Source organism: Engraulis encrasicolus, chromosome 19 (assembly GCF_034702125.1).
Source record: "Engraulis encrasicolus isolate BLACKSEA-1 chromosome 19, IST_EnEncr_1.0, whole genome shotgun sequence".
Lineage (NCBI taxonomy): Eukaryota > Metazoa > Chordata > Actinopteri > Clupeiformes > Engraulidae > Engraulis > Engraulis encrasicolus.
The window spans coordinates 38,506,482-38,519,670 of record NC_085875.1 but is presented as its reverse complement, the minus strand read 5'-3'; the positions used below and the strand labels follow the sequence as shown (position 1 = coordinate 38,519,670).

Genomic DNA, 13,189 nt, shown 5'->3' with positions numbered 1-13,189 from the left:
CAGTGTCATAACAGTGTCATGGCACAGTTATGCGCGTCATAAACATTATGTCCGTGTCATAAACATTGTATGACTGTTGGCTTTAAGTTACATTCGGTTATGGTAAAGAAACCCAAATGTTTATGACATGGACATAATGCTCATGATTTATCTGTGACTGTCTTATGACACTATTACGACACTGTAATGACATGCTTATGACACCGGCGTCAAGTAAAGTGTTACCAACTAAACATACACATAAGACATTGACATCTACTATAAATACACACACACACACACACTGCGATAATAAGACAAGACACCTCTCTCCATTTAATACTGTATTAAACTGAATCATCATTTACATTGCATTAGCCCTACACTTTGAGTAGCTGATGCGTTTATCCGAAGCACTTACAATAATTTGGGAACAGGATGTACAACTAAAGTAAAGTAAGTTTTGCTGCTTAAAGGGTAACCTCTGCCAATTTCGACATGCAGTTGTAATGCTCACTCTAGATTTTTTTATTTATGCTACAACAGCATATTGAAATTGGCAGAAGTTATCCTTTAAAATGAACAAAGGAGAAGATCCCCTTTTCATGTATTCTATGAAAAGTGCAATTTTCCCAGTCATAATGAATAGTTCGATTTTGAGACTTGTTCTGAATGTCTGAATGGGAGAGGGAAGGAGAGCTGTCTTCTTTGGAACAGATGTAGTTGCTGGCCTTGGACTGGAGGATAGCACACCTTCATATCCTCTGGGATGGACCAGCTCAGAGCCTTCCAATAGGACAGTCCAGTTTATTTGACTGCTCGGTTCCACCTTTTCTATGCTCAGGGCAGCTCATGCTGCTCACTTCCTGCTCTGCCAGAATTAAAAAATATAAGGGGGAGGGGGAAACATACTGTCACTTTAATTTTATATTTTCAATGTATTTCCTTTGATAGGCCTACCATCTTATTACGTCTTATTGGTTCTGTATTGGCAAACTGATTAACAAAATTCCATTGTTTTCTCTTCTGTGCCATATATGGTAGGCTTAGGCTATATGATATGATATGATAGGCTACATTAGAGCATCAGCTTAAGACAACTGATGGCTAAAATCTGTTTATGGGTTACATCACAGCAATTGGGATAATACATTAAAAACATTAAAATGACTTTGGTCCAACACAGAGCCTAAGGCAAAATCGAAATACTATAAACTAAATAATACTTTTAAGCTAATTCATACAAAACTTGAAAAGTTATCATACACAGTATTTTTTTTCATTATTGCACTGTTTATTTGTAACATGATACAAATAGTCAAGTGTGAATCAATACAAGCAGTTTCAACAGTACAATATACTGTACACTGCTCCTCCAAACAGAAGTCTGTATCCGAACTACAATAAGAAAAGTATATAACAACATCTCAGTATGTAGGCCTAAATATTTTTCCCCAGCCATCATATGTCACCCAGCATGTCTATTCATACCTGACCAAAATTTCAAGAATGTAAATGACAGACATTGAAATTCAATGCAATTATTATTAATGCATTGTGGACGTCATCTACAGAGTAGATCTCTCTGGAAAAAAATGTATACCGCCTTTTGTAGTTGCCATAAATGTTACAATGTGTACAAAGAGGCATCTTCAAATTTGAAAGGCCAATAATGATTTTTTTTTTTACGTCTAACACAAAGAATGAGTTTAATTCTTTCAGAAAATTCACATTTGAAAGTACACATGATTTTTTTTCCATTTTTTTTTTAACATGATTTTGTTCAGTTTACCACAGATGACTGACCAGTGCCAAGGCAGTCAATCTAGCTCTAAAAAGGCCCAAACCCGGGACGAATTGCCATAGTAATGGTTCCTACTTTTAAGTGATCCTTAAATCCCCTTGTATCACATATTAAAAATCTACAGCTTTATATTTAGTGGAACATACTTTTTTTTAGGTCGAAGTTGGCAGATTTCCCATTCATTTCTCCATAGGGAGAGAATATATGAAATAAAAGGTGAATAGGGTAAAATTTTAAACTACGGCATATTCATTTGAAACTTTCACAGTTGGTAATATGGAATATGGAATATGATGATGAAATAAGCAAATGAGGTCATATGTACTAAAGTATGTGATAAAATCTGTGGTAACAGACCAAGCATAAAACAAATTGCAATAGTAAAGGTTCATACATTACATTCATCCTTCAACCCCTCTGTATCACATATTAAAAATCTACCTTTCTAAAAATCTATCTTTCATCAATTCAGTGGAACATACCTTTCCCAAGGTCAAAAGTATCCGATTTTACCCACTGAATGGTAAAATGCATTGGAAATCTGCTACTTCTGACCTTCAAAAAAGTATGTTCCACTAAAGTGATGAAGGTAGATTTTTCATATGTGATGTAGGGTGGATTAAGTATCAATAAAAAGTGCAAATCATTACTTTTGCTATTTGTTTTATGTTTTGCCCGTTGTTGCATAATTGATCACATATTTAAGTAAATGTGATCTCATTTGCACATTTAATCATCATATTTCAGACAACTTGCAATACAAAAAATCGTTGTTTTAGTGCTTTAGTAAGTTACTGTGAAAGTTTCAAATTGATATCTTATTGTTTAAAATTTTAGCCTAGTCCCCTAGTATCTCCTATATTGTCTCCCTATGGGGAAATTAATGGGAAATCTCCAACTTTGACCTTGAAAAAAAAGTATGTTCCACTAAATATAAAGCTGTAGATTTTTAATATGTTATTTAGACATACCTAGGGATTACAAAAAAACATGGAATTATTACTATTGCAATTTGTCCCGGGTCAAACGCTAGATTGACAATTGTGAGAACATCCATTCATGATTCACACACAGCAATGTGCATTCTGAAAAGAACTAACCATTAATCCCATCTCAAGATGTTTAAACGTCATAATTAAAAACCAGAAGACCATCTCACAGCAGTACCTTAGGTTTGGTAAAAGGCAGGAAGTCAAATGTGAAGAAACAATTGGCAGAAACGTCCCTGAATGTCACATGTAGGACATTAGTATATAGTCACATGTACAAGGCATGTTGTAACAAGTTAGTGCTAAACATTTCAGCTCAAAATGCACCCAATAGCAAAAAAAAGTCTGGCTGGTGGTGGTGAGAGTGGGGCTGTTGTTTCAGCGCCTAACCAATAATATAGTTGTTAGAGTCCATTAAGTTCTGGGATCGTATTAACCATAGAGCTTGAAAGTCCCGCCTCTTAGTTCCGCATTTCACGGGACCTAAGCTGACCATCTAACAACATGGTAGCGAGTAAATATCTTCTGATCTCAGTCATTAAATGCACTGGGCTAGAAATATGCTGTTTTAGAGGCTAGATAAAGATTATTCATGCAGAAGTATTAATGTTTTGTTCTGAGGCCGTCTGCATGAAAAATGTGAAGAAACACAGCTTTCTAAAAAGTTTGGGGGCTCGTACAAAAAATGTAACAAAAATATCAGAAACAACATATATGGAGCTCGTGGCACAACTCGAAGGGGATCGAAATATCAATTTAATACCGCCATTGGATTACATGCTACGATTTTTGGCTAAAAACGCCGTTGAGGTCCCATGAAATCAGGGGAAGTGACGTCACTTTCAAGCTCTATAACCCCTGTAGCACCTGTCATCAACATTGTATGTCAGAACCCAGTCACAACCCAATCATGATGGGGATCATCCTCTTCACCTCCTCTCTCCACCTCCCCCGTTTTCCCTCCTTTCATCAGGAGAACTAACCCATATAAACAATGTATAGACGAAAGAGGAGGAAGAGGAGAAGTAGGAGGACATATGGGTGTCTGTCTGCTGGCTCCTGTCCAGGGGTGGCAGATATCGGCTGTGCCTCAGGGGCCCCATGGAGAGGGGAAGGGGAGACTATATCAGACACCACCACACCACACCACACTAGACTAGTCCAGACCAGTGGGCATCTGGAGGTTCCAAGCATGGCAGTGAGATGTAATGTAACGTAATGCGCATGTAATGGGATTGGCCCACCACAGATGAAAGCAATATGGAGGGCAGCGATGTCAATGGAGGCCAGGACCGCCCTATATAGGATGTCCCTATGCGGGAGAGAGAGAGAGAGAGAGAGAGAGAGAGAGAGAGAGAGAGAGAGAGAGAGAGAGAGAGAACTACAGTAGGTAAGATGAGGTCGGATGTCATCAGGTAAGTAGGTTGATGGTATAGAGGAGAGAGATAAAAAAAGATTGAGCGAGAGCAAGAGAAAGAGAGAGAAAGAGTGGAGGAGCACTAGTGAAAAAAACTCAATAAGTTCAATTTCTTAACACAAATTGCTTCCTGCAGGGTCTAGATACGTGGAGTTCAGGTGTCAATAGAGCAATGGGTTGATGCTATAGTGTACAGTAAGTATAGGAGGATAGAAAGTGAAAAAAGAACGAGTAGAGAGGGAGAGAGAGAGAGAGAGAGAGAGAGAGAGAGAGAGAGAGAGGGAGGGAGAGAGAGAGAGAGAGAATGAGCCCGAGATAAGTGCAGTTCAGGTGTCAGTAGAGCAGTGGGTTGATGTTGATGGAAAGCTGGGCTGGTGCCCACTATGCAAATGGTGGGGGGGACGAAACAACCAGACTGACCTCATCTACAGTAGGGATGCTCTGTAGGGAACATACAGATACGGTGTCTCCATGCTGGCCTGGTGGTGTACTGTAGTTCATTGGGACACACACGCAGGGCCGGATCAATGCACAGGCTAGATATGGCCGAAGCCTAGGGGCTCCCACATTGCCAGGTGGCCCCTGATTGGCCAAAAGTCAAAAATTGCCAAAATTGTCTGTCTTGTCAAGTATAGTTGTAAATCGTATAAATACTCCTCTTCATAGTTGGCAGGCATATATTTAATTATTATCTTGCAATTATGACACAGCCCATGTAATTTTGTTGCAAAGTTTGCCTTCCAGGGGCCCCCACAGCAACCTGTAGCCTAGGGGCCCCTGACCATCTCAATCTGGCCCTACACACATGCGTGCTGCTTGCTTATGTGCTCAGACTTTCCTCCACCCCTTCTCCGCTTCCAGTACATGGGTACTACACGTAGGTTAAACGTATACAGTGGAGTCTCTCCGTCTCGTATGACTTACCGTAAGACTCTTACACATGTCTGGCTGTGTGTGTCATTTGACACAATGGTCAAAGACGTGTCTGTGTGCAAGACACATCCGATCAGTTGTCCGGGTGAGGGACAAATAAAGGCGATGTCCAAATAAAGAAGGCAAAATAGTCTGCAATACAGCTAGATACCCATATCTATATACGTAACAATTTTGGGTAATTTCCTGGCAAATGGTCAAGACACATTTGGCGAGGTGTTTCCCCCAAGTAACATACTGGGTCATCACATTCTATTCCTTAATTAATAATAATAATAATAATAATAATAATAATAAGTCCAGCAGTACTGCAATCAAAGTGCTGGTCTTTATTGGGGTTGGACAGCAGAGGTGCCAATCAATTCAATCAAGATTCCTTCCAACACTGGTGACTTCACAGAGTTAACTGGCCTACCTGTATTGAGTACAATCGTTACAATCAGCTGATTCAGAGCTGGTTGCATCAAAGTCCTGGCAAAGTCATGAAGATCAGGGATTGATGTGCTTTTCATGTGCTCTGGGATATTATCCAGTCTTGGCCACACGTATTCTTCGTCGAGTTGTTCAGTGGAAAATACCACAAGGGGGACGTTCATGTCTGCTTCCCATGTCTGCATTTGGCATTTACCATAGCACCTGAATGGACCGTAACACCCGTCGGTGCTAGAGAGTGAACCTGCTCTCCACCTCGTTGGCAATCATCTCGGCGATGGCGAGGGAGGAGGTGGCTGCGGGGGAGGGGGCGTTGCGGACGTGCAGCACCCGGCTGCCCACCTCCCCCGAGCCCCCGTCAAACACAAAGTCGTCCACCAGGTTGCCCTCCACGTCCAGCGCCTGGGCACGCACCCCCGACGGACCCCTGCAGCGGACACACACACATATACACACACACACACACACACACACACACACACACAGACACACACAGACAAACAGACATACACACAGACACACAGACACACACACACACACACACACACACACACACACACACACACACACACATGCACATAATGCAGCAAAATCATACAGGAATTAAAAACATCAAAACCAGCTCAATATAGGCTTCCCACCCCAAGTCAGACATTACATTCCACGACTTTTCAACAACTGTCTTTGACCACAAAACAGAAATTCCACAATATCCCGTAAAACATATTGAATGGATTTTTAAAAAAGTTCCTTAGTCATTAACTTGTGATTTGATTGTCTTTCAAATCGCCATTGCCAGCCAAAATTCCTCTGCATTTACTGTACCGAGACATTTTTGTGTGTGAACTCGAAAATTTTGCATTATAAATGTTGCATATTTTAGAACTGGAAGCATTGCAGAGCAAGCAAAAACGATGGACGAACAAACGAACAAAACAAGGATACACTAAGTACACTCTGACATTACATTATCGCAGTATTCCCTGACTCTACATGCAAAATGGCCAAATTCCATGAATGGAAAAAAACCTCTATTGAATGTCCTCTATTAAATATTCCAGGAATTCCATGACCAGTGGGAGACTCCATCAATAATTCAGGATGTTGCGTCATCTGCAATGTCTAATGTAATCAAGGGAGAATGGAAAGCGCTGCGGGCAGGTACTCATGAAAAGGTGAGGTGCTGTGGGTGTCTTCTTGACACCTGCTTGGCGGACAGCAGAGCCTTACCTGTAGGGCAAGGAAGAATCGCACACCGATGAACTCACATTTTTAATCCATCTTTATTCCCGTGATGTTTCGGGCCAGACTGAGAGAAAGGGCCGTGGTGGAAATAAAGATTAAAAATGGGACCTCCTCAGAGTGCGGTTCTTCTCTGCTTTACATTAGTGTTTCTCAACGGGGGTGGTACACCCCCCAGGGGGCGTTGGAGAGCTCTAAGGGGGCGTTGAGAAAGATACAGCTGAGAGGGGGCGGTGCTTAGTTGCCATTGGGGGGCATTAGTCCATTTATTTTTTTGATACTGAAGGGGGAGGGGGTGGTGCGCGTTGTCAGCCTTATGATGAGGTGAAGGGGCATTGGGAGGCTTGTGATGATGCCAAGGGGGCTTTTCTTCAAAAAAGGTTGAGAAGTGTGCGCGAAATTTGACTGGGACAGGTGGGGTCTTACCTGACCACGTCGCTGAGGGAGAGCTCCGGTATGAACTTCTGCAGGATCTTCACCTGCGAGCCAATGAACACGCCTCGGTACATCTCCCCCAAGCCATAGCTGATGTTCTTCAGGACCAGCCTCTGCAGACCTCTGCATCAGACAAGTGGCAGACGGGGAGGGAGAGTGAATGATTCCACTATTGACTTCTAATATTGCCAATTGCCGTTGTAAAACAGGTTTGAATTGGTGAAAAAAAAAGCTTAACAACTGTTTTCCATTAGGGGACCTATATTTGTTTGACGGGGATAACTTTCAGTTAAGGTGAACAAGGTGACATTTCAGTTAAGTCACTAAATGTTGCTTCCTAAAATGTAGTTCAGGAGGAGCCTGAGGAGTGATTGACAGCTACCTTACGATTCCCGCCTTCTCGTTTAATCCCTCCTACCCATTTACTCGTCTTGCGCAAAGGATCTCAAATTGTCCCACCTCCTTCCCAAACGCCTCAATTTCACTAGTGGTCCCACTCTACCATCCCTATATACACAATGGGGGTGCGAGCGGCACTCATCCTGATGATCTCCGCTTAAAGCATCCCGGGACCGAGGCCAGCCACCATGCCAAACATGCTTTACTGCATACCAAACACTCAGAGAGCGAACTAGTGAATAAGAGTAAGAAACAAGCTGATGCTTGCCTTCATTGCTCCAGTTATTTTTTCCACACATGACTTTCACACAAAAGAAATATCAGGGCATGTATACCTGCAACATTACCAAAATGACAAAACACTTCAATCCAATAAATCTAGCAATTGGAAAATATTAGCTTGACATTTCAGATAAATCCCAGTAGTGGATATCAACACTAAGCACAGTACCTAAAGGACAGGGCATCTGTGAGGTCCCTGACATTGAGGTCGAAGAGTTCATAGCCCTCTCTCTTGAAGGCCAGGACAGCATTGGGGCCCAGCCACACACTGCCATCCATGCGGGGCGTGAAGTGCACTCCCAGGAAAGGGAAACGAGGGTCTGGAACCTGTCAATGAGGAATAAAAAAATGTGCTGTATGAGGTGTGTCAGACAGTTACTGTAGGTGCAATTAATAAAAAAAGAGAGTTTTTGCTCCCGAGGAGAACTTTAAAATAAGTAGCCAAACTCTTTATACTATAAATAATATATCACTCATACTGATCACAAGAAGTAAACACAATGTCCCTTTCCTCGAAAGGATAGCAAGACAACAGAGAAAGAACGAGGTTTAACAACCACCCACTCACAGGGTAAATGTTACCCTTCACCAGGTAGCGTTTCTCTGGCTTGAGCACCAGGTAGTCCCCCCTGAAGGGCACGATGCGGGGTTCGGGACTGCACCCCGAGATCTGGGACAGCCGGTCCGAGTAGAGACCCCCACATGTCAGGACGTAGCGGCAGTGGACCTCGTCTCCCTGCAGACACAAGTACACACGCACATTTTCAATTACGATATTAGACCATATGCATAACAAATCTCATGAAAGTCATGTAAAAGCCTTTGACTCAACCGCTCAAGTGACTGACCTTGGAGCTTCTAATAGCAATTGGGTATTTTAGACCTACAAAAAGAAACATGCCAGGGATTTAACAGTTGTAGGACGTTGTGTAGCTCTGCAGTATTTGTGTATGTCTGTGGTTTTGTGCGTTAGTTACTAATGCCAATTACCAGCTTAATCGTTCAATTGATTTCTTTGGATGAGAATTTTTTTTTAAAGACAAAGATAACATGGTTGCTGAATTTCAGGATCATTTGAATAAATTAATCTGGTTTCTTTGGGGAAGTATATATTTAAACTAATATCTTGGAGTTGTGCACAAAGCAAACATATTTGGCATGCCGACTTGGCTTAAGACACCCTTTTTTCAGTCTTTGTTTTGAATATTTTACAGAACAATCAACTACTCCCATTATTCACAAATTATGTACAATTAACGCTTGTTGTAGTCCCGTGTGTGTGTATGAGAAAGGGCGTTCACCTTCTGAACTCTTTGTAGTAGTGCTTTCCCTGACGGCTGTGATGTCGGCGGCCTCGAACTCGGTGGTCACGGTTCCCCCTGCCTCCTCAAAGTCCTTACCGTACCTGAGGGCCACCACCCGCCAGTCCACTATCCCCGTGTACGGAGAGTCCAGCGCCATTATGCCCTACAGAACACACACGCAAGTGTGCATGGACACGGACACGAAAACACACACACACCATATCAACACTAGATACCGCGTTGACCATTCACTGAAATGAATGGCTGAAATCAGATCACCTCCTTCTTTTGCAGGCATATACTATTGCCGACATCAGTCAGTGATGATAAGGCAATACACACATTACCCTGTAGGTGGCAGTAACATAGATGTTCTATGAGAAATATCATTATACCGGCTTCAGATGACCGTGTCCAGGGTTGGGCCAAGCTAAAAGACTGAACTAGGCAACTAGTGATCCTATCTATGAGGTTCATCTAGTTTACTGGGCTAGGCAAACAGACTCACCCTGCAGAAGGGCTCCCTCTCTCTGATGCCCTTGGCATCTACCACGGTCAGCTCCCGAACGTTGTTCTTCATACCGCGCTCATAGAGGGCTTTCAGCCGCGGTATCTCCTCGCGCTCTGTGGCTACAATTAGCTGCAAACACAGTACACACACACTTTCAGAGATGTGGTGTAGTCAAAATTTAAACATAGTGGAGAAGGGAAAAAAGGTAAATCAGTTGTTTTAGCATGTACTCACTCATCAACATTGATGCTATAATTTTAACTGTATTTTTGAATCTGTGAGTAGATTAAGTAGCAGCTCATTAAAAATGTCAGACGCCTATGGCGTAGCTCCAGATGGATGTTCGCGGAGCAAGGCAGAACCCATTCATCTGACGAGTCAGGTTAGTAAGCATGCCCCCATGCTGCTCACCTGGGGCATCTGTCAGCCTTCTCCCCTTGCATAAAGGCAATTTCATTGTGTGCTGCACTGTGTACAATTAAGTAAGTGTGTTACGTCACAGAAACAACAAAATTTGGACTTCGGCTCTGCTTTGACTTCAGTGCAGACAAACAAACAGACAGACAGACAGACAGACAGACAGACAGACAGACAGACAGACAGACATGTCTCAGTGTGACTCCGTCTCACCTTGCCACACCTCTTGTAGGGGATGCTCTTCTTCTCGCAGTAGTCATAGGCCAGCGTGGCCCCTCTCACGCACAGCCGAGCCTTCAGGGAGCCCGGCGTATAGTAGATCCCACTGTGGATCACGCCACTGTTGTGGCCGCTCTGGTGCATGGCTGGAAACGAGGAGATGGAGAAGAGAGAGGGGAAGAAAATGACATCAAAATGCATGGAAGGGCACTCGTCTGCTACACGGCTGACCCGGGTTCGATTCCGCCTGGCTCCTTTGCCGACCCTTCCTCATCTCTCTCTCTCCACTCGCTTCCTGTCATTGCTTCACCCATAAGCATAAAACATCCATGGCTATGGTGGTTATATAAACTCAGAAGCTACGAATAAACAAACAATGACACACTTACAGAGCTCTTTCTCCTTCTCCAACAGGGCAAAGCTCAGTGTGGGGTGTCTGAGGATCAGCTCCCTGGCCGAAGCCAGACCCACGATGCCTCCCCCGACCACCACCACATCATAGGAGCTGCCGAGAGAGGGCACGCACACACGCACACACACGCACGCACGCACACGCGCACGCACGCACATCCATGACAAACACAGCACATCTGATCAGTTTGTTTGAGACTCGAAATGAAACAATGTGCATTAGGTCTGGGTCTTACCAACAAACTTACGATACAATATGCATCACAATACAGAGGTCATGCTAAGTATTGATACATACGGTGTGACACATATTGCAATGTATGCCAGTATACAGTGCAGTAACTGCAGTTACAACGTAATGCGGACTTTGAACTATTAACAGTGCTGATTTATAACTAGAAATAGCTCTTGTCTCCTTCAATATGTTTCACTCCTAAATAAGAGTAATGGATATCACTCTATTGATTAGGCTGGGTATTGCCAAAAACCTGCTGTCAAAAAGCTAATAAACGTCAACATAATTGATCACAATACAATAGGCCTACTTATAATAGAGAGGGCCATACAATTCTATTACAATACAATATAGGTGCAATGCCAACTCCCTGTGATTATTACATTATTAGTATTACATGAACAGGCAATACAGTACAAAAATATGAGACTGGGCAGTTAAGTTGTTTAGGTAGTATGAAGTCTGTGTGGAAGAATGTGAAGCAACTCTAATTTAGTAGAGTAACCAGTCAATTGGGGTAATCTAATATTAGGGGTGTAAATAATATCGAAATGTATCGATATATCGCGATAAATTCTGATGATTGAATCGAATCGTGGGGGATTCTTAAGCATCGAAAATAATCGAATAGACGGTCCCTGCCCAATAACTTAAAGGGACAGTTTGGTCAATTTCAACATGCAGTTGTATTGCTCACGCTATCCTTGACTTGTCAGTACCTGGTGATGCCACATTTTTCGGCTCAGCCCTTTCCGAGATATGAGCAATTCTAATGGGGGCAGCGTTTGTTTACATTTTTAAAAAATGAAACATAGGCCAACTCCAAATATTTTCCCAAAAGGTACTGCTGTTTGCTAGTTGTCTGCTGATGTTTTATAACATTTTGGATGTTTTTGGGAATAAATAAAAATGTTTTTTTGAAATGTAAACAAAGAGCTGCCCCCATTACAATGACCAGGATCTCGGAAACGGCTGAAGAAGAAGAAAAAAAAATCTCAGGCACTGACAAGTCCAGGGTAGTGTGAGCATTACAACTGCATGTTGAAATTGACCAAACTGTCCCTTTAATAGAAGTGGAGAAGCAATTGGGGAAAAAATCAAATGGAATCGTATCGTAGGGCATTCTTAGGTATCGAAAAGAATCAAATCGTATCACATAAAATATTAAGATATCGATATTGAATTGTATCGTCATGGAGGCTGTGATTTACACCCCTATCTAGTATGTGCTACCCACTGATGAGAATGGCAACTCAACAGGTTGAGCTTGTTGTGCAAGTGACAACTACCCGACCCGTGACTGATCCATCCAAACTTGAGTTGCATACCAATGCACTTCATAGGCGGTGGGACGAGTCAGGACACTGAAACGTTTAAAGTCTAACACACTTCACAGGCACACAAGTGCAACCTTACAGTTTCAGCAATTTACATACTTCTCCACAAACAGAGGTTAGGCCAATGTATGAACCATACATGAGTGTATGGATTTGCTTGCATGACAATCGACTGTGTGTTTTAAAGTATGCATGTGCTTTACAGCATAGGCTAGTATGTAGAGGTAGGCTATGGTCCTATTTTGTCAGGGTGGCCTTTAGCCAATCATTGAATGTCACGGGGCCCAACATTCTACTGTCCAAACAAACAAGCCGTGCAATGGGGAAGGATACCAAAGTCCTTGCGACAGGCACTTCGTATTAAACAATGCGGGGCATGCATGACAGCTTCTCTGTCAAATTGTAGTCAACTCTGGCTCCTCCACGTAGGCTACCATCTGAACTCACCCGAAGTAAACAAACTGCAGTGACGCCTGTTTAGTGTTCCATGAAGTCGAGCTAGTTTGCTAATAACAAAGGACAGTAGTTCTAAACTGGCTATAAATTATTTCACTTACCCGCTGTGTCGATGTCTCCCTGTGAACTCTGCGGACTTTGCCTGTCTAGCCAGGAAGCCTGTTCTGGCCGACAGGCGACTAAACGTTCGTATCATGATAGCAAAGTACAGACGGGCTACTAACATAGATATACATTCATCATTGGAACCAAACGTACAACCCCTACAACCATAGCCTGTCTACCAACTCTGTAAAAATCATAAAACGTCTCACATTACCCCACCAAGGTAGATGAACATGATTAGCCAACATTTGTTGCCTGTACGTGCGTACATCAGAACGTCCG

General features: G+C 42.7%; 1 protein-coding gene across 1 annotated transcript; it reads right to left on the bottom strand.

The window, feature by feature from the left end:
• Nucleotides 1-5,599: 5,599 nt before the first annotated feature.
• l2hgdh (L-2-hydroxyglutarate dehydrogenase) lies at nucleotides 5,600-13,138 on the bottom strand. The gene is made up of 10 exons (XM_063184336.1): nucleotides 12,904-13,138; nucleotides 10,753-10,868; nucleotides 10,358-10,509; nucleotides 9,725-9,856; nucleotides 9,214-9,379; nucleotides 8,761-8,795; nucleotides 8,481-8,648; nucleotides 8,082-8,239; nucleotides 7,223-7,354; nucleotides 5,600-5,981 (listed from the first exon to the last, which is right to left on the bottom strand). Exons 1-10 carry the CDS (start codon nucleotides 13,026-13,028, stop codon nucleotides 5,786-5,788), a joined length of 1,380 nt encoding a protein of 459 aa, XP_063040406.1. The 5' UTR covers nucleotides 13,029-13,138; the 3' UTR covers nucleotides 5,600-5,785.
• Nucleotides 13,139-13,189: the final 51 nt, after the last annotated feature.